This window comes from Girardinichthys multiradiatus, chromosome 2 (assembly GCF_021462225.1).
Source record: "Girardinichthys multiradiatus isolate DD_20200921_A chromosome 2, DD_fGirMul_XY1, whole genome shotgun sequence".
Taxonomy (NCBI): Eukaryota; Metazoa; Chordata; class Actinopteri; order Cyprinodontiformes; family Goodeidae; genus Girardinichthys; species Girardinichthys multiradiatus.
The window spans coordinates 32,168,677-32,195,472 of NC_061795.1; the positions used below are offsets into that span (position 1 = coordinate 32,168,677).

General features: G+C 39.3%; 1 protein-coding gene across 1 annotated transcript; it reads left to right on the forward strand.

Moving 5' to 3' along the window:
• Positions 1–20,062: 20,062 nt before the first annotated feature.
• On the forward strand, positions 20,063–22,600 carry LOC124883901 (transcription factor Maf-like). Its single transcript, XM_047391376.1, is given in 2 exon segments — positions 20,063–21,123; positions 21,125–22,600. Coding segments are annotated over 2 exon segments (1,047 nt in total). The 5' UTR covers positions 20,063–20,509; the 3' UTR covers positions 21,558–22,600.
• Positions 22,601–26,796: the final 4,196 nt, after the last annotated feature.

The following is a 26,796-nucleotide window of genomic DNA, read 5'->3' on the forward strand; positions in this document are numbered from 1 at the left end:
TTAAGGAGTTTTCTAACTGTACATTGACCTTGAGTGCTTGCCATTGATTTCCAGTAACGCCTCCCAAACAGCGCTGCGAACCCTGCCGAGCACCGCAGGACCCTGATTGGGAACAGATTTCCCAAATTCTGATAGCGTGCCACCTGCCCAGGATGATGGATAGTCCTCCTGTATCCCATCAATCCTCACCTGCTGCCGAGGAGGTGACACCTGGGCCAGATTTATCATCATATACGACACAATGCCAAGCAGCCAATCAGAAATGTGTATACTAAACTGAGGCTCCTCCTTCTTGGAGGGCTCCATTATGTTTGGAAACAGATTTATTCCTGTGAAGTGACAAAAGGAGAGATGTGTAGGGAAAGGAAGCAGAGAGAAGGGAAGGACACATGAATCTCTAAGATAAATAGAGGGTATGGTGAATGATGCTATACGAGGTATCACAGTAATAAATACTGTGCATTGCACATCCATAAAGTTTGTGGAACCACAAGAGGCATATCAAGAAAACTGAATGAATTACTTTGATAATATTTAGACAGGATTTACAATCAAATTCCTTTTAGAAATATTTTGACAAAATGACACTAGAAAATTATATGAATATCCCTTTAAAGAATAACATACAGCAGCCCTTTTACTCAGGTATGCCTAAATAAAATCCAGTGCAAAAATTGCCTTCAAAAGTAATCTGACTCATGTCCCATGGTACCTCTGAGGGGGCTGCAGAGATCCACAGCTCAGGTGGGAGAATATGTTGACATGACAACTATTAGGCTATGATCCACTATATGTCTTAATTTATTTATGCAATACTTTTTTGCTTAAGCTTTGTTATTTTCTTCTGATCTATAGATATAAACTTTCCTTGCCTTGGTTTAATGGCAGATTTTTTGCTGAGATTATTTTAGCTATATATTTGTCAATATGCTTTTAATGCATCCATTATCAGATTCCATTGTGAACAGTCTACCACCCTGAAGTGACCCGCATGCACAGCAAAGATGTTTCGTTATTGTGACTTTTATTGTGAAGGAGGCCTTGTATGGCAGCCAGAAGTAGGATCTCACTGTAAATAGCTTGTAAGTACTGTTCTGCACAAAGTGTGAATAAAAAGACATAGCTAAAACCTGTAACACCAAAAAAACAGTGTGAGAGTGCAATTATGACGTTTTTTATTTTTCGATTTTTTACCTTCTTGACATAAGCATCAGGTGAAATACAACATGAGTGAGATTGCTTAAAAACATATTTATACCATTTAAAACCACATAGTTTGAAAAAAAAACTTAATTTGTGCTGTTAAGGTTGTCATAAAAAATCTGACGTTAGTCACATATGGGCAAGAAAGTCAGATTTGGACTACCTTGCCATGCAGTGTGAACATAGCTTAAGTCAATCAGAAAATTGCTACAAAAATTATTTCAAGAAAGAAGCTTCGTTTGCAACAAGCAATGTATGGAACACAGCAAATATTTTGAAGAACGAACTCTGTTCGGATGAGACCTCAACTGAACTTTAAATTTTTGGCCTACAAGCTAAAGCCTATGTGTGACAGAAAATTAACACTGCTTATCACTCTAAGCTCACTATCCTCAACTGCAGGAAACATGGTAGTGGCAGCATCATGTTGTGGGGACACCTTTCTTCTGCAGGGACAGAGAAGCTGGTCAAGGTTGTTGGGAAGATGGATGGAGCAACACAATAGTGCAACAAAGGTTCCTGGACAAAAACCCATTAGAGGCTTCAAAAGACCAGAGGCTAGTACCAGTTTGACCTGCTGCAGGGTGAATACAAATTTACATCAGACGTTTCAAATCTTATTTGTAAATAAATGTCAAAACCAGGTATCATTTTCCTTCTACTTCACAGTAATGCACTATTTTGTATTGCTCCTACACAACTTACATTAGAATACACAAATGTTTTTTGTTTGTACGTAACGAAGCGTAGAAACGTTAAAGACATATGAATGATTTGCAAGGCAAAGACACAATTTAAATTAAATGTTTAAAAACTATTTTGTCAGTATCTCAGTTAGTTGCATTTTATCTTGCAGATATGATCATGGAAGCAGAAAAAATGATCACAGGACCATGAATGCACTAATCCAATTAATATCCCCCTGTTCCTGCTACTGATTTTATGACTGGTTCAAAAGCTTCTGGTGGTTTCATGATTGCGACAAGCAAGTGTGAGCAATCCACTACCTCACCTCGCTTTGTCCTCTCACCAGCTTTAGTGACCCTTAAAGAATCAGGGGCCTCTTGGTGGCAATGGCTTCAAAAGACTGGGAGGTCAACAATCTCTGATCATGGTGGCAAAACTCTAAAGACCTTCTAAGAATAAGATCTGACAGATGTGATAATAGTGCAGCGGGCCTAGGAGTTCTCCTTTCTTCAATTAACCTACAATCTCCCACCCCCATCCCATCCACGTCTTTGTTTTTTGCCTCTTCTGCTCCATAAACCCACTCGTCCTTTTCTATCCATCCCTCCCTTTACTTGGCGGAGCTGCTGCCATTTCTCCAAGGCTCACCAGGCACAGTGCTTTAGTCCTGTGTAATCCTGCCAACCCTATTCCATTAGCCATGCGGACTAAAGAGCTTAACAACACAGTCACATCACAGTAGAGGGGGGAGAGAAGGCAAAAAAACCCTGCAAATTCCTCAGAATATATGGTTGATCAGCCAGTATTTGCACTTTCTCTCTCTACACGCCTTGCCATAGTCTTCCCTGCTCTGTTCAATCTCCATCTTGCTAAGGAGCCCAGAATGGATTAGAGATGGCATCAATGGGATGAGACGTATTACCAATCGATTTCAAGAGAGCTGCGCTTTGTTCTTTTTGAGTGGAAAACTTTGGTTCTGGGCATTGTGCCGATGCCAAATTGGGCTGATTTAGAGATGTAGTTGTGTGGAGGGACTCATTCACTCACTCACTGTCTGTTTAGCTTTTTCCTTCCTCATATTATCCAAAACTACCGCTCATGTTTAATCAGTGAAGTCACTAAAAGCTGTTTTGTGGTTTAGCTGTGTTGTCTGGGAGGAACATGTTGGATTTAAGAAGCTCTAAAGAAGCTTTGTACTGATCTGGGCAGAGAGGAGGATAAACAAGCAGATTGGGAGAAGCTTGATCAAAGTAAATGGCGATTGTTCAGACTTGTTTCTTTCTCTGACACCTTGTACATAACATGGAAAAACACTTTTTAAACACTATTTATTAGATATTTCTACAAGGGGGCCAAATATGTATCGTACTCTTTACTTTCTTCCAGTTTATTCAAACCTAGACCGGGGCTTGCAAAAGTTATCAAACCCCTTGAAATTTTATTAACATTTTGTCAAATTACAGTCACAAACTTAACATGGCTAAGGTTCACCTAAGCCTATCTAACTGTAAGATTTATCAAAAAGGAAAGTTTTAAGCCTAAGCGTAAAAGTAGACAGGGTGTCTGCCTTACAGACTAAAACTGGGAGTTGGTTCCACAGGAGAGCAGCCTGATAACTAGAAGTTCTGCCTCCTATTCTGCTTCTGGAAATTATGGGAACCACCAGTAAACATGCGGTCTGAGAACAAAGTGCTCTGTTAGGAACATATGGAACAATCAGATCTCTGATGTATGATGGAGCTTGATTATTAAGGGCTTTACATAGAGGAAGGGGTATTTTAAATTATATTTTGAATTTAGGAGGGAGCCATTTAGAAAGGTTAAAATAGAAGAAATATGATCTCCTGTTATTGCATGATTTTCTTCAGACCTCTCTGTTGGAAAAAGCTGGAAGCTTTTAACTGAAAATGTTTGACTTTTTAATGTTAAAGAATTGCCTGAGTGCAGCCTTGAAGTAACAAATGTATGCACTTGACTTTCTTTGTTATTCTGTGACCTATTCTAATTTTGGCAATATTACAGAGGTTAAAGAAGGGTGTCATAGAAACATGTTAACATGGGACTTAAACGATTATTGGTTTTCAAAAATTTGGATACGTAAAATCTGAAATTGTATTGTGCATTTGTATTAGGCACACTTTACCCTGGTGCCCCTGAATAAAATGCAGCCAATTACTTTTAAAAGGCCCCCAACTGGCAAATAATGTACTCAAATGTAGTTAAAGCACAAATACAGTTGTTCTTCAGTGGCTGCAGCTGTTTGTTAGAGACCATTAATGAATAAACAACATGAACACCAAGGAACACACCAGAAAGACAAGTTTAAAGAGGGGTTAGCTTATAAATAAGATATCCCATTGTGTTAAACATCCCAATGTTCCGTCCTGTACCTGAAAATTACTATAGCACAACTGCAAACCTACAGAGACACAGGCGTCTATCAAAACTAACAGGGTGTGTAATGCAAGCATTAATCATAGAAGCAACCAAAAGGCCAATGGTATCTCTGGAGGAGCTGCACAGCAGCATGTAATTTTCCTGTGTAAGCGACACAACAAATGCAGAAGAATATGCTCTGGGAAGAGAATTTCAGTATTTAGATGTACTTTTCGGAAACATGCCCCAAAAGACTTGAAGCTGTAATTGCAGTAGAGTTCGTTCTACACAGCATCAAACCATGTGTAATTTTCCTTCTACTTGACAATTGTGCACTACTTTTTTAGTCTATCACATAAAATCCCACTAAATTATATTGAAGTATGTGGCTGTAATGTGAAAAATGTCCAAGACTTCAATGGGAATAAATACTTTTACAGGGCACTGTAAATTCAGACTATACTCTGGTGACAGTGGACCAATTATTAACCACAGAAATCACAAAATCTGTTTTCCAATAGAACCAATAATTAGTGGGCTAAAATAGTTTTGACTAGAAGCTGTTTATCATTTACACAAAATAATAAATGAGTGGTATCACTGACACCTTGACAGGTGCCTTTAGAAAGAAGGACCAGCAACGACCAGGGCAGGCTGTCAGCTAAGGGCAGAGGGTGTGTGGGACAGGGGCAAAGGCAGAGGCTTCTGCCATATTTCTTCATGAAGAAGACAGTGACAGAGGAACGACAAAAAGAATGGCCTGTCAAAAGAAATGAGGACAAATAGTTCTTGTGTTACATGGAAAGAGGACTCTTCAAGCATCAAGACCTGTTTGGAAGCGGAAACAAGAACTCAGACTGTAACCAGCATGATTGGTAGTGAATAAGTAATTCAAGTGTCTGGAATGGCCAACTGACTGTGATAGTAATCAAAAATAACAAAGGAATCTAAAAAACTAAAAGATTGGAAATGTGTGCTGTTCTGTATTCAGCTGGTTCGGAGATATTTAAAACTTATAGAAGTGTAAAACACTAATTGTTGAATCCTGTGAACAGAACAATTGATGATAATGATTTAACATATACTCTATATTAAAGGGTCCCCATTAGAATACATTGAAGGTCTCTGTAAAAGTACATATATGTTTTTGAAAATTCCTGATGCTGCATCTGTGGCAATATTGGAGGCAGTACACTTTCCACCTGTCTCAGTGCCTTGCAGAAGTGTTCATGCTATCCAAACTTAAACACATTATAACAAACCTCAGTGTAATTTACTGATAATTTAACAAATAAAAATCTGAAAACTTTGATGTACATTCGTATTCACAGCCTTGAGTAAATACTTTTTGGAACCATCTTTTACTGCATCTTTTTTGCTGTTGGGGGTATATCTTTAGCAGCTTTTCACATCTGGAAATAAACATTTTCCCCATTATTCTTAACCAAAGTAGCTCAAGCTCAGTCAGATTGCATTCAAAGCTTCTGGTAACATAATTTTTTAAGTCTTGTCACAGATTCTCAACTGGACTTAAATAAGAACTTTGACTGGCCCATTCTAATACATGAATGTTTGATCTAAACTTTTCCAGTGTGACCCTGGCTGAATGTTTAGGGTAGTGTTTATGCTGAAAGGTGAATTTCTATCCCTAGTTTCAAGTCTTTTGGAGCCTTGGGACAGTTGTTTTCCCCACAGTTGCCTCTTATTTAGTTCCGTCCATCACCCAATCAACTCTGACAAGCTTACCTATCCCTGATGAAGAAAAACATTCCCACAGCATGATGGTGCCACCACCAGATTTCAATGTTGGGATAATTTGTTCAGGATGATACTAGTGGTCAGTAATGGGAATAACAGAGTTCAAATATGTGGCGTTAATGGCTCAGTTACTTTTGGGAGAAGTAACAAGCAACTATAACTAATTGCTTTTTTTTAAATAACATGCCCAACACTGCTAGTGGTGAACCACAAACAAGAGCTCTTTTGGATATCCTTCAACTTTTGCCCTCATCTTGAGCTCCTTTACTGGAGTACATGAGTCATGTTGTCCTGTCATCTGTTTAATGCTCTCCTTGGCTAGCCCATCATTAGGTGGTCTTGGTAGGTTTTCTCTAACAAACATTAAGGCCTTCACAGAATAGCTATATTCATACTGAAAATAATATACACAGCTAGTCACCTAAATATTTACTAATTAGGTGACTTTTTAAAGCAAATTTGTGTGGGTGTATCACATAAAATCCATATAAAATAAACTGAAATATGTGGTGTGTCATGTAACTCTATGCGTTACATTAACGCTCAGCTTGGACTCCTGCTTTACTTGCACAATGATCACCTGCACTTTTGTATTGCTCTTGCATCTTATACTGCTCTACTTTTACTCTCACTCACTTAAAACTGTGCACATATATTTATATTATATTGTAGATATGTTTATACTGTTTAATTTGTACTGTATTGCACCAACTACGCCAAAACAAATTCCTTGTATGTCCAAAAACGTACTTGGCAATAAAGCTTTTCTGATTCTGATTCTGATTCTGATTCTGATTCTGACATTATGTGACATTATGTGACATTATGTTATATACTATTAGTTATGTGTTACAAATCTGAAAATTAAATCATCAGAAAACCTGTTTACAGATTGCCACAAACCATGTAGGAGACTGTGCAGAAGAACCTGTTCTGGTCCATAATTTTCCAGACCATAATTTTATATTTTTGGCCAAAATGTTGAATAAAATTCTCTCTCTCTCTCTCTCTCTCTCTCTCTCTCTCTCTCTCTCTCTCTCTCTCTCTCTCTCTCTCTCTCTCTCTCTCTCTCTCTCACACACACACACACACACACACACACACACACACACACAATCCCCACCGTGAAACATGGTGGTGGCGGCATCATGCTGTGGGTTTGCTTTCCTTCTGGATAAGCAGGGGAGCTTGTCTGTATTGACAGGAAGTAGATGGAGCTGACAACAGAGCAATTCTGGAATAACCTCTTTAGAGGATGCCAGAATTGAGACTGGGAAAGAGGTTCACCTTTCAGCAGAGCCCTAGATATACAACCAGAGCTTCAGTGGAATGGTTTAGATCAAGGCAGATCCATGTGTTGGGATAGCCCAGTCAGTGTTCAGACAATAATACAACTGAGGGTCTTTTAATACTTTTGCATTGTACTATACCTTTCGTCTCATTGAAAATCCAAATTTACCACTTCCTCTGTACTCATTGTGTGCTAATCTTTTAGCTAAACCTAGAAAAGGGTTAGAACTGCATTGTCACATACGCAGTTCCTTACAGGTGGTATTTTGAGTCAGCCAGATCATTTTGTCGTCTATCATTAAATGAAGAAAACCTTTATGCGTACTGATCATCCTTTGCTTAAGGTGTCCTCTAAATCTGACAAGAATCCTCTTTATTTTTGAATTTAGCCATATTGCAATGGTGCCCCACCCTTTTATTCTTTCTGCATTTTCTTCCTGTCTGCCTCTGAACTTCTTTTCTGTCTCATCATTAGCAGCTGCCACATGTTGAGGGGAGAGTAATCTGAACTATGCGTCCCAGGGGCCTTTTCTTTTACTTCCTTCTGTAGGAATAAGCGACCTATTGATTAGTTATCAGCACGTAATTGGGCTGCGATCTGCCTCACCCTCAGATATCCCCCAGATATATGACACTCCTGACAGGCTGAGAGGTGGGTGAGGAGGTGGGAGGGTAAGCAGAAGCGAGGAGTTCCTCGTTTGCCTGCCTGCCTGCCAACACTTTACTCAACAATATGTTTTCTTGACCACGTGGATGCCAACTGCTGCCCTCATCTCTCTCCCTGAAAAGGGATCTTCAAATTAATGCCAGGAAAAGATTATTCAGTCTTTTCAAATTATACACCAAGTGAGAGGTCCAGCAGGATTTTATACTCTGCGGGATTTTATACTCTGCGTTTGCTTTGAGCATCCATTGCTTGCCTTTTTCAAGTAGGAATAAAGTCTGAAATTGTAATCAGAGTTTTAAAATGAAAATGGTGCGGCTTACTGAGAAAGAAAGTTATAGAAGCTCAGAGTGAGTACACCATTCGCATATGGATAATTGCCTGTGAGGGATTTCAATACAAATTGAGGCTCAGGAAGCGTATAAGCAACAGGAAGGGTGTCTCCGCTCCTGTGTAAGCATCCAAATCTACTGTGAGTGTGCAAAGAACCATGACTAACTCTTACTAAGTCTGTTTGTGCGTTTTTTGGAAAAGCTTAAAGATACTTCCCTCTCTTTTTCATCCAGCTCCTTCTTCCTGTCATAACCTCTTCTCATAAGAGCGACATGTAATTTCAGTTGGAGTCTGAAGTATGTAAATTGCTTTCTGAATGCTCCCATGTTTTCCATCACTGTGAGGTGTTAATTGTGCCTGTGAGCTTGGTCAGAGAGGAGACGCAGAGAAGATGAGTCCCACTGGGTTCTTCTGACACAACATGTCAAACCTTCCGTTTAGCAGCCAGATTAAAGCTTTTTCCAACCCGCCTCCTGCTCCTTTGCTCCTCACATCTCTCCCTCAAAACCAAATCTGATAAACATCTCATTTCCACACTCAATATTGCCATAATCAAAAGTCTACCAGTTACACAAGGATTGTTCATCATCCCTCTTTCCTCCTCCGGTAGTCCAGTAACAATCAACCTCCTTTGCCTCTGCTCTCCTCCCCTGCTGTCCCTTCTGAGAAGCCGGCCTCCCCCAAAGGAAGTGCGTTTGTCTCGTGATATTAATCTAGTGGAGATATAAAGGATCGCTGTATGACGCCATGGTGTTCTGTGGGCCACATTGTCTCTGCATCTTCCTATAAGACAGAGTGCAGAATAACGCTGAGAGGTGTGACTTTAGTTTGCCTCCTGCTTACCTGGCAAATCATTCTTCAATTTCAGGGGAACAGATGAAGGAACTATCACAGGGAGGGATAAATTAATATTTACATTAATCTGCAGTCATCTTAAATCCAACCGCACAAAGACATTTATGTTTTCATTTTATTTTTCTTTTGGCTGAAACTTTTAATGTGTCTCTAGAGGAATAAAAGTTTGACTTTTCTCAGAGGGACTTAATTCATGTGGTCTGCTGTGTTTTTAATACTGACTTTGTTTATTTTCTGTGAGAACACTTTCCTGTTCTTTCCAATTCTGGGAAAGGTTGTTTCTATTCATCCAGCTGAATACACATTATAACTGTTAACAAATGCTTTTTTATTATTCACCTACCCTTTGTTTCCTTTGCACAGAATGATTAGTAATTATACATATTTTAATTGACATATTGACAAAGTAGTAACAAAATGTGAACTTGAATTTCAGGTGTTTACATTTTTCAGAATGTATTGTTTGTAAGGACTCTACACAAAGATTAAAAAAGGAAAATGCTGTATTTTTCACCTCTGAAAATCAGCCTCCAAAGCTTTCTGTTTTTCTATTTTTCTATTTTTTCTAGACTTAATATAAAATATAAATTTAGATAATTGTTTTCTTTATTTGTATTTAATTTTATTATATATTGAATATTCAGAAAAATCATACAAACTGTAAATAATAGAAGACTTGCAATGCATAAACAGGTTGGCAGGAATAAATAAAGATAATAAAAAATAAAAACAATAAATAAATTTATGAATTAAACTTTAGGCATTAATAATTAACTAGAGAAGGGGGGCTTTATATTTATATTATATAAAATTTGTACAGTCAAAGAAATATTTACTTTTCTTTTATATTTACTTTCTTTTTTTTAGCTTTTTAGCTTTTTACTAATCACTAATTACGCTAAATAAAAATAATCCTACTCCTGAATAAATCACCAAAACAACAATCATATCAAAAATAGTGACTTTTACTTTTTATTGGATGATTAGATTAACCACACAACATCTGAGTCAAAGGATCACTTGGGCACAGTCCCTCAGACTTAAGACGAAGCCAGCTGTGTATATTTAGATCGGGTGCATGTGTCATGATGAGGAGGAGGAGGGGCAGAAGGAGAAGGTAAGGGAGGATAAAGAGGGGAAAGATCCCATGTACCTCCTTTCTGCAAGATGGTGCAGTTGGACTCTGACTAATGGGGAAACCCTTTATGTATATGAGTCACATTAATAACAGCACAGAGTGGACACTATGGACATTAATAACAATGTTCAGTTGCAGAGAGCATATAGCACACTGCATACACCGGCTACATCAATAACAACTCATAACTTCCAACTGCAACATGAATCATTATGCCACACCGACACCGGGAGTCATGCAAGCAAAGACAGTGTTTGTGCATGTTCCTAAAAATAGGAAATGACAGCCATTAGCCAAGAAATGCAAGAACTGCCCATATGTGGCTGTCTGTATTAGGTAGACTATTATAAAGCGTTAGCTTTGGGGATAAACAAATATAATTCTCCCAAAGGCATGTGTGTTAATAAAAGAAAATGGGCTCAGGTACTGAACATTTTCACCTACTTTTACTGTACCTGAGTATTAACATGATTACGTAGACAAATAAGAAGTGTCCACTGTCACTCTTGCACTGCTGCGGTTCTTGACAGAAATTTTTTAAGCAACCACTTTTCACATATATATCGATATGTTCACCAGAAAGCAGTAGAGCATGTTTAGACAGTGGTTGTAATGTCCACCTGCTGCGAAAGACAATATACCCAGTTGTAAAAAGGGAAGCTTCACATATGCAAGTCTTCCTATTGTGGCCAATTATCCAGTGGAAGTATCCCTCTGATGATAGAGGGGGTGTCACATCCCAGTTCTTAATCAGATTCAGTCATTCGATTCAGAATCTTGTGTTTTCTAGAATTTTACTTGCTATGATTTGAATTTATTTTTTAGTTTTGGATCTTGCAAATGTATTATTCTCAAACAAAGCAAATACTATTTTAAGAATGTAAAATAAAAGAAAATCCAATAGAGGAACCTTAATTTTTTTCCTAATCTTTTATGTAAACTTGCACTAATTTGTAACAATTAACAAATGTAAATTTGAACAAACCCAGTTCCCATGTAAGGTTAGTCAAAACTCCATTCTTGAGCCATTTTATTCTAGATATACATGCAGTTCTAGTTTAGGTTATGGAATACAACAACACATGTTTCCATACATATGATCATGACACCCAGCTTTATATTTCTGTGACAACACATCAATGAATCAGTGTTTCTATAGTATCAGCGAGTGGCCATATATAGTTGTTCCAACTCAGGACAGAAAGGACAGGAAGTCACTGTTTTGTCCCAAAAAGGCAAGGATAAAAAACAGCATTGCATGAGATTCAATAAGCCAAAAGACCACAGAGTTTAATTATGGACTCAGAGCTAAATTTAAAATTCTACTTGAAGTCAATCACTAAATAAGTATACTATAATTGTAAAATACTGCCAGAATTAATAGTTTTGTGTCCAATCAGGACACAAAAACTGGTGCATGATTTTGTATTCAGTAGGTTAGATTGTTGCAATGGTATCTTTACAAATTGTGAAAAATTAGTCAGGCCGCTGCAGGTCATAAAGGAAACTACTGGCTTTCCTTCTGTCATTACTTCCTTCTTTGTGTCCTTCCTTGAATCTGTTCATCCAACTTTTTTCTTTGTTTAATTTTGTCCTTTCTTCCTTCCATACATCCTTGTTTACTTGTGTCAGTCCTTCCTTGATTCTTTCCAGTTCCTGGATTTTCCAAGATTAATATTTAAAGCCTGCTAAATTCAGAACAAACTTTTGTATTTTATATTTTAAATTTCCCATAAATTACATGTGGAAAATTGAGTCTGGAAAAGTATAGAATTTAATACATTAGTTTTATAATCTTTCAATTTACAGGTCCTTCTCAAAATATTAGCATATTGTGATAAAGTTCATTATTTTCTATAATGTAATGATGAAAATTTAACATTCATATATTTTAGATTCATTGCACACTAACTGAAATATTTCAGGTCTTTTATTGTCTTAATACGGATGATTGTGGCATACAGCTCATGAAAACCCAAAATTCCTGTCTCACAAAATTAGCATATTTCATCCGACCAATAAAAGAAAAGTGTTTTTAATACAAAAAACGTCAACCTTCAAATAATCATGTACAGTTATGCACTCAATACTTGGTCGGGAATCCTTTGGCAGAAATGACTGCTTCAATGCGGCGTGGCATGGAGGCCATCAGCCTGTGGCACTGCTGAGGTCTTATGGAGGCCCAGGATGCTTCGATAGCGGCCTTTAGCTCATCCAGAGTGTTGGGTCTTGAGTCTCTCAGCGTTCTCTTCACAATATCCCACAGATTCTCTATGGGGTTCAGGTCAGGAGAGTTGGAAGGCCAATTGAGCACAGTGATACCATGGTCAGTAAACCATTTACCAGTGGTTTTGGCACTGTGAGCAGGTGCCAGGTCGTGCTGAAAAATGAAATCTTCATCTCCATAAAGCTTTTCAGCAGATGGAAGCATGAAGTGCTCCAAAATCTCCTGATAGCTAGCTGCATTGACCCTGCCCTTGATAAAACACAGTGGACCAACACCAGCAGCTGACACGGCACCCCAGACCATCACTGACTGTGGGTACTTGACACTGGACTTCTGGCATTTTGGCATTTCCTTCTCCCCAGTCTTCCTCCAGACTCTGGCACCTTGATTTCCGAATGACATGCAGAATTTGCTTTCATCCGAAAAAAGTACTTTGGACCACTGAGCAACAGTCCAGTGCTGCTTCTCTGTAGCCCAGGTCAGGCGCTTCTGCCGCTGTTTCTGGTTCAAAAGTGGCTTGACCTGGGGAATGGGGCACCTGTAGCCCATTTCCTGCACACGCCTGTGCACGGTGGCTCTGGATGTTTCTACTCCAGACTCAGTCCACTGCTTCCGCAGGTCCCCCAAGGTCTGGAATCGGCCCTTCTCCACAATCTTCCTCAGGGTCCGGTCACCTCATCTCGTTGTGCAGCGTTTTCTGCCACACTTTTTCCTTCCCACTGAGGTGCCTTGATACAGCACTCTGGGAACAGCCTATTCGTTCAGAAATATCTTTCTGTGTCTTACCCTCTTGCTTGAGGGTGTCAATAGTGGCCTTCTGGACAGCAGTCAGGTCGGCAGTCTTACCCATGAGTGGGGTTTTGAGTGATGAACCAGGCTGGGAGTTTTAAAGGCCTCAGGAATCTTTTGCAGGTGTTTAGAGTTAACTCGTTGATTCAGATGATTAGGTTCATAGCTCGTTTAGAGACCCTTTTAATGATATGCTAATTTTGTGAGATAGGAATTTTGGGTTTTCATGAGCTGTATGCCAAAATAATCCGTATTAAGACAATAAAAGACCTGAAATATTTAAGTTAATGTGCAATGAATCTAAAATATATGAATGTTAAATTTTCATCATGACATTATGGAAAATAATGAACTTTATCACAATGTGCTAATATTTTGAGAAAGACCTGTATTTCCTGTTTTTAGTATAATTTCCTTTGACCTTGTAGCTTAATTTTGCTGTAAAACATGTTGAATTATGTTGTGTATGAATGGTGCTGTACAAATAAACTTATCTTGCCTTTCCTGTTAAAGCTTGTCCAAGATGTATCTGGGTTTATCTTGTGTGTGTGTGTATTTGTGTGCAGATGTGAGATAAAATAATGATCACTCTTACTTTTCAAGAACCTGCTTCCCATCTATCAACCAAGATTTTAGAGATGTTATTTAAAACATGTGCTACCTTATCTCTGAGTAGGTGAATAAAATGAAAGATTGAAAAAGTCTAGAGCAAATAGACCTGCCTGCCCAAACAGCACTTTGAAGACATTCGAAGCAGTTCTGTAATGTCTAAGCTTGTTATGTGATTCTAACCCCTTTTTACTTCTTCCATTAAAACTCTTAACAAATAAAGGTGCTGTGCTGTTCTCTGTGCTCCTGTCTTTGTAATAGCGTCTCACAGTCCCTCTTTCCATTACAACAGGTACAACAGTTAGTTAAGACCCCACGAAACGTTTCATTTTCGCTCCCTCTAATTAAATGTGTCTCAGATGAGCCCACCGAGCCCACTCGTCTGGTTGTCCTCCATTTGGAGTGCCACCAGAGTTTAATATATGGCATTAAACAGGGATTGAGGATGAAAATGAAGCCTACCTCCCATCGGGAATGTAATGGATGATTATAAGGCATAATCTTTGTAATACAGAAATCCTTTAGTTCCTGTCATTTTATTTAAGTTACTGTCTGTTAAACATGGTCATATTTTTAGCTTTTTTTGACACACTTGTTTTAAAAGTGAAATCTTGCAAATTTGTAAAACGAAAATCAATGTAATGTTTTTTTCTACATTAAAAATATATTTCATATGGCACAATACTTGTGATTTTGGTTAAAACCACTACAATTCCCTCTAACAGACAGAAAGGAACAATCTTCCAGTGGAATATACAACAATTCTTTGTGGGTGTAACTTCATTGAACCTCAGGTGCAAACAAAAGGTTAACAAGCTGAAAATAAATATGAGGTCAGCTGCAAGATGCACCTAATAATGATATTCTTTTAATAGATGCAACAACTAGCAAAGTCAAAGTAGTAAAGCATCCGTGGTTATTTACCAGTGTCCTCCTGGGGTTAAACTGCAAAAGGTCACAAACCAGCTCATTTCAAACATGCTGTGGATGGGCTATAAATTTACTCTTAGCGGTATACATTTAATGCCACAACACTAATATTTACAACTCAAAATATAAGAAGATTCATCTTAAAGAGTGTAATGTCCCAGAGGGCAGAATTCTGATTTACAGAAAGCTTTTAAATTGGCTTTTATCTGTATTAATTTCTTGGAGAAACAGACTGCTCTTGTGCAGCTCTGTATGCATTTATGTAGCGTAGGGTACTTAACCATGCCTTCATAATATCTCCAAATGCTCTTAGCTCTCCTCTGTATAAGTGGGCCTTCTTCCTCAGCAAGATCATGCTAAGTGTATCCCAGTATGCACAAATATATATGCTCCATATAATAAAGACAACAGTAAACTTAAAGGCAGTCTGCCTGCATGAAACTCCAAAGGGAGACAGAATGAGCTGTGTACTGGACTATTAGCCCACAGTAACACAGTTGATGCATTGGCTTTATACTCCACTTGTTAACCCAGGAGACTCCAAGCATATAAATCCTGGTTTAAGAGATCTGGCAACCTCAGAGCACACACAGCAGGTAGTATCCAGTGTTGCATGACTTAATACTGTATGTATAAACATGCTAATCAGGGCCAGCCCAAGACATAAGTGGGCAAAGCAGCTGTTTTGGCACCGAAACCAACAGGGATGTTTTTTTTTTTTTTTTGTATAAGTGAGGCCTCAGTTGTTTTTGTGAAATATTAAGCTTATAATTCTTGATTATTAACGTTTTTTGTGTAAATAAGTGTAGTAAGGCTGTAAAGACTCTTTCTGAATACAATTTGGTTTTATTTGAAAGGCTAATTTTTAAGAAGTCAGCAAGCTATTTTTAGGCTCCCCTTTTCTACATGCTACAATCACCAGAGGCAGAATCATGGCACCTGTTGCTGGGTGGGATATGTACAGTGCCTTGCGAAAGTACTCGGCCCCTATGAACTGGTCAACCTTTTGCCTCATTTCAGGCTTCAAACATAAAGATATAAAATTCAAATTTTTTGTGAAGAATCAACAACAAGTGGGACACAATCATGAAGTGGAATGAAATTTATTGGATGTGTCAAACGTTTTTAACAAATAAAAAACTGAAAAGTGGGGCGTGCAATATTATTCGGCCCCTTTACTTTCAGTGCAGCAAACTCACTCCAGAAGTTCAGTGAGGATCTCTGAATTATCCAATGTTGTCCCAAATGACTGATGATGAAGAAAGCCATTTCTCAAAGATATCCATAAAAAGTCTCGTTTAAAGTTTGCCACAAGCCACCTGGGAGACACACCAAACATGTGGAAGAAGGTGCTCTGGTCAGATGAAATTAAAATCAAACTGTTTGGCCATAATGCAAAACGATATGTTTGGTGTAAAAGCAACACAGCTCATCACCCTGAACACACCATCCTCACTGTCAAACATGGTGGTGGCAGCATCATGGTTTGGGCCTGCTTTTCGTCAGCAGGGACAGGGAAGATAGTCAAAATTGATGGGAAGATGGATGGGGCCAAATACAGGACCATTCTGGAAGAAAACCTGTTGGAGTCTGCAAGAGACCTGAGACTGGGACGGAGATTTATCTTCCAACAAGACAATGATCCAAAACATAAAGCCAAATCTACAATGGAATGGTTCACAAATAAATGTATCCAGGTGTTGGAATGGCCAAGTCAAAGTCCAGACCTGAATCCAATCGAGAATCTGTGGAAAGAGCTGAAGGCTGCTGTTCACCAACGCTCTCCATCCAACCTCACTGAGATCCAGCTTTTTCTGCAAGGAAGAATGGGCAAGAATTTCAGTCTCTCGATGTACAAAACTGATAGAGACATACCCCAAGCGACTTGCAGCTGTAATTGCAGCAAAGGGTGGCGCTACAAAGTATTAACGCAAGGGGGCCGAATAATATTGTACGTCCCACTTTCAGTTTTTTATTTGTTAAACAAGTTTGACACATCCAATAAATTTCATTCCACTTCTCGATTGTGTCCCACTTGTTGTTGATTCTTCACAAAAAATTTGAATTTTATATCTTTATGTTTGAAGCCTGAAATGTGGCAAGAGATTGACCAGTTCAAGGGGGCCTAATCCTTTCGCAAGGGACTGTAAGGCAGCAAAGTTTTTGTACTCAAAGTTGATGTGTTAGAAGCAGGAAAAATGGGTGTACGTAAGGGTGTGATTGAGTTTGTCAAGGGCCAAACTGGGATGGCTAGAAAACTTATTGATGGACACGGTGAGCAAAAGATGGCCCACGTGGTCAGGTCCAACAGACAAATCATTGGAACTTGAATTCCTGAAGAAGTTCGTGCTGGTACTAACAGAAATGTCTCAGAATACACAGTTCATTACAGTTTGCTGCATATGCAGTTGCATACAGTGTATGTTATGCCTAAACCATGCACATCTCATGTAAATGGAGATAATATACATATGGTTATTGTGTGGCTGACATTACTTTCTAGCTGTAAGCTAGAGTAAGGTCTGTGTTACATGTATAATGCATAAGCATTTGAACATAGATGATATAAAGATCATATTAGATGAACTGCTGTGACTAATGGTAGTTAGAAGGCCCCTCAATAAAACTCTCCTTAGGGCCCCATATAGTCTTAATAAGAGATTCACACCGATGCAACCCAGAATGGTTTCCCCAGAACAAGCCGTTTCTTGTGTTTGTTTCTACTGTAGGGTACAAAACAGTGCTGTTTATGTTAATTAGGCCCCCTGAAACTGAGCGGATCATTACTTCCACTGCAGGAGTGTTTCTGTTTTGGATAAGTAATAAAACTGACTGACATCTTATCCAGGCACTATGGCTCGAATTGTAAAAAACAAAAAATAAAAAAAGCTATGATTTCCAGTGATAAAACTATGCCCAATCGCTACATTATAATGATTACACTTTAAACCTATGTAAAGTCACACCAAACTTTATGTAAAACATGTGATAAAAACAAACATTGCATAACCATGGCCAAAGCACAGTTCTGTATTCACTCGTGTTTGGGCCCGGAGAGGTAAGATCCAGTCCGGATTACATCCCGGTGTTCTACAAGCAAAACAGCGGTAAAACTCTAAAGCAGAATTAAAGTCAGTTCCGAATTATTGGAAGTTTGTAACAGCCACAGATTTTTAATAATTAAAACCTGCACCACATTTCCACTAGAGTATATGCCATACATGTGCAACAGCAGCAGCAGGTGATTGCCTTATTTCTTTCAAATTTAAAATCTAATTGTGGTGTAAAGTTGACTGGGGATGTGATTATTTTAATGTGTGTCTTAGAACATAAATGTTGTATTTGTATATTCTAACCCTGATGATATTACTGCTTTGAATTCTTGAAAAAAAATGCTTCAATGGAAGAGAGAGTACTCTGCCCATAAAAGGAAAAAAGCAAAAATCCATACTTCATTTAAGCAAATGCATTTAAAATGTCCAGTAAGGTTCACTGATTGTGTTAATGTATATGAATATAAGAATGTTCAAACAGTAATATTTGACTGGGTTTAAATATTGGGTTTTAAACAAAATGGTAAATTGATGTTGTAATATAACTTAAATGTAACAGAAAACATGAGTTGTAGATGAATTGTAACTGGGAGATGACCTAAACAAAACTTAATTGTCATCCATCCATTTTCTACACTTGTAGGGTTACAGGGTGGGAACAGGGCCTGGTGCCAGTTTCCAGTGGTCACCTTAACAGAATCATAATACACCCTGTACAGCTTCTACTAGTAAGAAATATTTAGCACTTTCCCACCACAAATCTCTATCCTGATAGTTTAAGTTTAGTATTTTCAGCAAAAAAGTCAAAACCTTCATAATTTCATAATGAGGACACAATGAAATTATGGTTTTTAATGACCCAGTTATTCTTAGTATTCAAAAGCATTACCATCATAAAACATAGATAGATCTATTAGCCTTACATTCATTTTCAATTCCTTAAAGTTACTTCCAGTCTGCAACAATGTGCAACAGCATCAGATGAGACATTACATTTGGCTAATATTTATTCAAAGGCATCTAAGGGGCTTCTGTTTGTGTGTTCTAATGAATAATACACGATGTTTATCCTTCCTGTTTAACATTAAGTCCCCATGAACAGTCACAGGGACCAGGATAATATTTATTTGTGTTTAGGACACCAGGGAGTAGAATTATCTGCTGGAGGCTTTGTAGTTTTCTGAAGCTTCCCCCTGTGTGACATGATCCATAGAGAGCGCTCTTATTTACTCTCAGGTCCTGTGTGTATAGCCCTGCTTATTGTTTGTTCTCATGTTCCACTACTCCTGAGAAGTGTGCTCCAGTGGAGACAGACACAGAAACAGAGACACACTAACGCTGTGATCATAATGTAGGATTGGGACGATGGACTCCAGGAAGACAGACGTGAAGATGTTGTCAGAACAGACTGTGCTGTTGGGAAGATAGGGCTTTATATTGGGGCAAGATACATGAAGTGTGGAAGTGGGTTGTACTATTTCGCAATGGAAATTCTCATTTATAACGAAAGGTGGCGATATTGGGTTTTCAAATCAATTGAATCTGACCAAACCCGTGCCATGCTGTTTTCAAGCACTCAACTCTCTTCACATTCATGCGCTATCTGTTGCCGCTTAATTTTATTGTTAAATAAACAATATATCTGCGATTTGAAGATACAGGCGAGTAAAATCATTTAAATCTCTTGATGATACTACGTATTACACAAAAGTTTCGGTTTAGAGATGAAAGGTCGCGTAGATAGTTTGTGACTGATTTATTAATTAACAATTTGCCTATAAAAAATGAAAGACATACATGCAACATCCTCAGCATGCAGGCTATGTAATCAAAATGGTTAATAAAGTCTGGCCTCTCAGCAGGTCCTGCTTCAATAAAAACTCAATTATATTCCTGATGCATTTTAATTTAGTTATATGTTATGTTATGTGTGGCAATATAAAGTACTTTGGGTAGTCGATTTTGAAACTTACTTAATAAAGTTTATGATTTTTGTAATTTTATTTCTTTTTCTGTTCAAAATGACAGAACTATGACTTTTTTATTATCTAAAATCAGCCCCTTGATATACTTGGACAGTAAAAAAAAAAAACATAACTTTTTCCTTTATTATGCTAATTAAGTCCGTGAACTGGCGTGCTCATTGGCTGGGTCTCGGTAAATTTCATAATTCAGTCCTGACGTCAGGACGCCTATAAAACTAAGCAATGGTTTTTAACTCGTCGGCTGACTGATCTCTTTGGGAAAAAAAAATCTATCAATCCTTGGGTGGAGTTTTTTCCTCCCATTTCCACTAGGCAACTATTTGGCCAGGACACGTACGTGAACCTCCTCAAATTGGCGCACTAATCCTAAAAGGAGCCATGAAGTGTTAAACGGTAGAAACAGAGAGAGCGGCACTCAGACACCCGCACGCTGGGAGAGAGGGAGGAAACAGCGCTGCTCCAATGCGTCTGTGCAACACAGATTGAAGAGAGAGAGAGAAAAAACTTATCGACTCACAAAACCAGAACCTGCGCTGCGCAATTAGTGCGAGAGAACTCACTTTTCCTTCGGTTTTGAAGAAAATAAATAAATAAATCAAGCTGGCTCAGTGCATGTCTCAGCAGCCTACTTTGACAGGTGCTCCTCACCCCCTTTGGAGGACTGTCAACAGCAAGAGGATGGCATCAGAGCTGGCAATGAGCAACTCCGACCTGCCCACCAGTCCCCTGGCCATGGAATATGTTAATGACTTCGATCTGATGAAGTTTGAAGTGAAAAAGGAGCCGGTGGAGCCCGATCGCAGCATCAACCAGTGCAGCCGCCTGGTCGCCGGGGGATCCCTATCTTCCACCCCGATGAGCACGCCTTGCAGCTCGGTTCCCCCCTCTCCAAGCTTCTCGGCGCCCAGTCCGGGATCAGGGAGCGAACAGAAGACGCACTTGGAAGATTTCTACTGGATGACCGGGTACCAGCAGCAGCTGAACCCCGAAGCTCTGGGCTTTAGCCCGGAGGACGCCGTAGAGGCACTGATCAGCAGCAGTCACCAGCTCCAAACCTTCGACGGCTATGCCAGAGGGCAGCAGTTCGGCGGCGCAGCCGGGGCAGGAGGCGCCATGGCCGGGGAGGAGATGGGATCAGCGGCCGCCGTGGTGTCCGCGGTCATCGCCGCCGCCGCAGCCCAGAACGGGACTCCCCACCACCACCACCATCACCACCACCACCATCACACAGGGGCACACCACCCGTCCTCCGGTCCCCAGTCCGGCGGCGGCAACGGGGGGCAACCACCAGCACATGCGCCTGGAGGAGCGCTTCTCGGACGAGCAGCTGGTGACCATGTCGGTGCGGGAATTGAACCGGCAGCTCCGGGGGGTCAGCAAGGAAGAAGTCATCCGTCTGAAACAGAAGAGGAGGACGCTAAAGAACAGAGGCTATGCGCAGTCCTGTCGGTACAAGCGCGTCCAGCAGCGGCACGTCCTGGAGGGGGAGAAGACGCAGCTCATGCAGCAGGTGGACCACCTCAAGCAGGAGATATCCCGGCTGGCCAGGGAGAGGGACGCCTACAAGGAGAAATATGAGAAGCTGATCAGCACCGGCTTCAGAGAAAACGGGGGCTCCAGCAGCGACAACAACCCTTCATCTCCGGAGTTTTTCATGTGAGTGTCGGCGCTGAAAAAGTTTTTAATAGGCGAACTTCACACTGAAACACACAGAAAACTTCTAGTTTGCGCGCAGTTTAAAAGACGGTTGTGTGTGTTTGATAGAAACTGTCGGTTAAATCTGCTCAAGTTCAAAGCAAAACAAAAAAACTGTTCTCTGTCATTTCAACGGCATTTTCATGTCTAAACGAGGATTCTGTTTGATACAAGTAAATAGGTTCCGCACATTTTGAAGAATCCAAGTCCGCTTCTTAATGTTTGTCTGCAGACATTTTGCGTAAAGGAGCCTCTCTCTGCGCCTATTCTCCTTTCACGCAAATTTGTTGACTGGAAAAGCAACTAATTCTCCAGGCTCAGCAGCTTTGTTTTATGTTTATTTTAAATATATTTAGATATTCATGATATCATTGTCACACCACTCATTTGAATTGTTTTGTGAAAAATATCCAAACTCAGCCACTTCAAAAGTTTGGAGACGGTTGAAAGTGAAACCATGCATGCTGGTCATGTACGGCTGCTGTTTTAACTGTTCTTTTTCTGTTTTTCTTTTCCTTTTGTGAACTTGTGTGTAATTGTTGTTTTGTATATCATGACTGCCTTGTTCCGCTCCATTACTTAATATTTAAAGTTGATTGTGGCCAAGACATAGGTTTCTGTTGGAGCCACGTGGGGAATATGACTGTAGAGCAACTTTGTACTCAGTATTGATTTATACTAAAGGCCCGACAGAAAACACAGAGGATGAGCTCATAGAATCAGTAATATTCTTCCCTGATTAACAAAAAGATCAAAAGATTAATCAACAGGTGGGACTGATGATAAAATACCAAAATGAGAAATACATAATTTGCTTTAATTAGACCAAAATAACAGTTTATTTGTTGCATCAAATTATTTATAAGCTGTTTAAGTATTTATCTTTCATTAAGAAACCCAATAATGTCCATTTATTTTATTTATGAAATAAACCGCAATGTTTAAAGTGAAGGTGAAGAATGCATTCATTTATCACTCATCAATAAACCTTCATGAATGGAAAACAAATTAATTCTCCTGATCATATTTTTGTTCTGTTTAGCTTTCCATGTTATTTATCTCAGTGTTTTTAAAGGCGCACCACGCATACACACGCAGCATTTTCTCCCCCTTCTGGCTAAAATTGAAATGTGAATAGAAATAAAAATGAAAGTTTCAGATGAGGTTAAAGGGGCTCATTCATTTGTCTATACGCATGTAGTTTAAAAATAAAAACTATGCAAATGTTAAGAGCAGGGCAAGCAAAAATGACAGCTGCAGGAGCAACTCCTGCTTTAACATCAAACTGCACTTGATGTTGTACATTTATTTTATTTTAGGCCTATATACATTTGATCATCCTAATTATTGTCAGTAAAAACTTTGCTCGAGTGAAGAAATGTATTTTTTCATCTTGCAATAAATTAAATTAAAACACAAAATGACTGCCTTAACCTGTTCACTCAAAACCAGAAAAATGGGAAGATCTCGTTGTTAAAAACCAAGTCGCACGCTTGAAAATATTTTTCTTTCTGCCCCATGCATGGATATCCATGATGCAAGGTCTCCGATGAAGGCAAAGTTAATGATTGATTTTAGAGTAAACTTGTACTTTTTCCTGCTCCACAAGTTGAATACAGTATGTATGGAGTCCAACATTTTAAACTGATTACACGCAAAGCTGTTCAGAACTCATATAGCAGTTTTTTTATGTGTGTAGATTAAATAAATCTAATATTGTGTAAATGCAAATATTTCAATGTTTACATTTTCAAGAAAGAAAATCCGAGGCGTTGTAAATTAAAGTTGTACTAAATCTTTACGAGCAAATTATGCGCCACATTTAAGATTTCGGTCATGCCAGAGTAATTAAGTGTTATTTTCTAAGTTAACGATTATTGTTCTGCTTTTTGGGAGGGTATAAATACTGAATTCAATCAAATAAAAAGTGGTGGCGCACGCTGTGATTTGCAGCGGCGGACTGGTTCCTGAATCCAGCCTGCAGAGGGTTTCACCTCTGTGCATCTTAAAGAGCAGCCCTGTTAAGATAAAGGGCTGTGCTGCTGTGCAAAATGAACGCCACCACAACGCACTCTGCTGAAACCCTTGTGGTTATGATAAGCGTTTGTACAGTATGTGCGTAAATGAGGGAAAGTGTCTTCTCGCTCTGCAGGACCTATTAACAGTTAATCATGTTTATTTTCACATGAGAATTAGGGCAGATTTTGGTTGATTTGCATGGAAATTTCAAAATAACCAAGTGGTTAACTGCAGGCTTCACAAACTTCTCCTTCTGTGCCTCACCTGTGCACCATTCTCTCCCATTAAAGCACAAGTTGAGGATGAAATAGGCATGAGGGTAGAAGCCTCTCCTGCCTGCAGGAATGACATTTGTCTGCGATTAAAAGAGGGAGAGAGAGACAACAGAGATGCTGGCTGCCATCCTTCTTCCTTTCAAATGATAAACGATCAGAGATGCACACTAGCTGAGAGGAGAGGGCCTTTTAGTGAGCGTGTCCACTAATTTATGGCTCTCCTATCTGATTAGGTCAATATAGTGAGCTATTTAATTACATTTGTGTTATAACCCCTGGAACTGCATGGAGACACCGTAGGTCTTTAATGTCACCTCCTTTCCTTCTGAGAGGGTGACAGGAGCTTCGCATGTGGACAACAGGAGATCTGCTTTAAGCAGTGGTTTACATAGGTGAAGAATGCTGATCATTGCAAGATGCTGTGGAAATTGTGTAGAATGTGTTTTCTTATTGTTGCTCATTTTGACCTCTAGTCATAGCATGGGCCAGGAGAGCTCAGTAGCACTGATTTCACTTCCTGTAGCTGAAGGAGGGCAGGAGGCACAGGAAGCAAACATTTCACAGCTTCCTCCGTCATGTCCTCCTTTTGCCGCCTTCTAGTTCATAGAGAAGTGTGCACATACAGACCACGGACACGGTGCATTTTTAATGCCATCATTATGAACAGGCTCGGTATATTGACTTCTGCGTTGTGATCATTTTCTCTCTGTCCAATGATCAGGTTATTACAGATAATGTAGTTGTCTGCTGTCACAATATTGGTCTCTTCTCTTTCAGGTCAACTATGGGAAATCGCTTTGAAATTTATCAGTATTGACATTTGAATCATCATCATGTGCTTTGCTTTAATGTCTCAGAATTAGTAGGACAAAGGATGTGCTCGATGTTGAGTGTCAGTATGTGGGAGCTCGATATCAAGCGAGCAACGTCTTATGTGTGACCTTGTGGTGGAAGGTGTCCATATGCTTTAGCTTAAGCATATTAAATCTGGAGGCACGAGTCAGTTTTTCATGATGCTGAGGTATTTTCAAGCTTCGTCTTATCATCCTCAAACGATGTTAATATAAACTCAAAAAGCGGGTACTTATTTCTTTTTACTTCGCAAGAGTCAAACCGGTCTGTGTCGAAAGATTCAGCACATATTTAACTCTAAGTTCCTGTTTTTAATTAAAAAAAGGATTTCCTGTCAACATGCAAGTATACTTTCCAACAGTAGGAGTCAAACCGCTATATTTATTGCATTTCCATTCCCCCCCCCCACACACACACACACACGCACACACACACCTAAAGGGTTAAAAACAAATTCGCATTCAAAAGAGGAAACGTTTTCAATCTCTTCCACTCAATATGCATCTGCATCACTCCATGTGATAAACATTTACATTTAAAGTGATTTAAATCAGCTGCATTCATGTTGTTCTGTGCTCCGTCTATCATCCAGTTCTGTCAGTGGCAGAGCTGCTCCCTCTCCTCGCCCTCTTGTTGTGTCCTGAGTTATGTCATTTATTTGAAACCCTAATAATTTACCTCTTCCCCATCCTGTTGCGACTGTGCATGTGCAAAAAATGCTGCAGCTGTAAACATGGCTTTCTTTTTGGCTGTAGATGCATCTGGGATATTTTTTTCCCTGCAAGAAGAAAGCATTGTGAGGTAAATTTAATTGTCTGGTTCTGAATTTGTAGTTCTGTGCAACTAGATTTGCATTTCTGTGTGCAGGAACGTGTGATTGGAATGCACAGCTGGGGAGTAATAGTGATAATTTCAGTAAAAAAGATTAAAAACTTGTTTTAGTTTCAGAGCACTGAGGCAGTGGAAAGTTCTGGAGATGCAGGAAGCATGGTCGGCATGCATGAGTTTATGTCACGCAGGGTGGAGCTGGATCCAAGCCCGACCCTTGTGTATTTTACTTGCATCTCAATGAAGCAAGGGGTGATTTACCCTTCCTCTGCAGGCAGCCTCTCCCTTGGCCAAACAGACATTGATCTCTTTCTCAGGCAAGGTGACCCACCACGTTGCTCAGCCACTTCCAGAGTCTCGCCTCTCCCTTTCATTTGTACCTGGGAAAGGCCTTGACCCCAAACATGGCTGCCATGTCCAAGCTATCAGCATGTGGGCCTCTCTTATGTGGGCATGTGACTGTTTGAGTTAGCCAAAGAGTTTACACAAAGTGGAGATGTCTGCACACGCCTGTATTCAGGCACCCATATATTAATTTGTAATTCTCACACCCCTATTTTTGTCAAAAGGTTGATTTATTCGGGTCTGAATTGCAAACATTCAACAAAATGTAGTTAGTATACATATGGGAGGCAATCAGACGGGGGTCTGGTGAACTTCCAGCCTATAACCCTTCTCTGTATTGCAGATCAGTCATTGGGAACTCCTCTTAGATGAGTCTGTCTGACAGCTGTAAGAGTTGGATTACAAAGAAAGGAAATGTTTTATTGTTGCATAAAGATGGATAGAGGGGCATTAATAATCTTCAGAACTCAATTGCTTCAATTCTCTTCTTTAAACCAAGAAAAATGTTTTATTTTAGTTTGATTTATGATAAGGATTTATGGGTTTTATCTATCAACAATTGTCCTTGATATAGCAAATGTAAAAACAAAAGTTTAATTTTAGCAATCATACAAATACTACTTTGACCCCAAAAAATCTATTGTCAATAATGCACAAATATTGTGATTGTTGCTCAAAGGGAATCAAAGATTCCTGAAAGAATGTTTGGCTTTGAAATACTAGAAAATATAGTGTGATATTTAGAAATTTAAGATGAATTGTCTTTGCTTTTAAAATAAGTGTCTGTGAGTGTATGCATGGGCATATTGGGTACCTTTATAAGCATTTGATTGATCTTTTTTCTTTTGCTCAACTCTGCTGTTATTAAACTATTGCTAACTGATA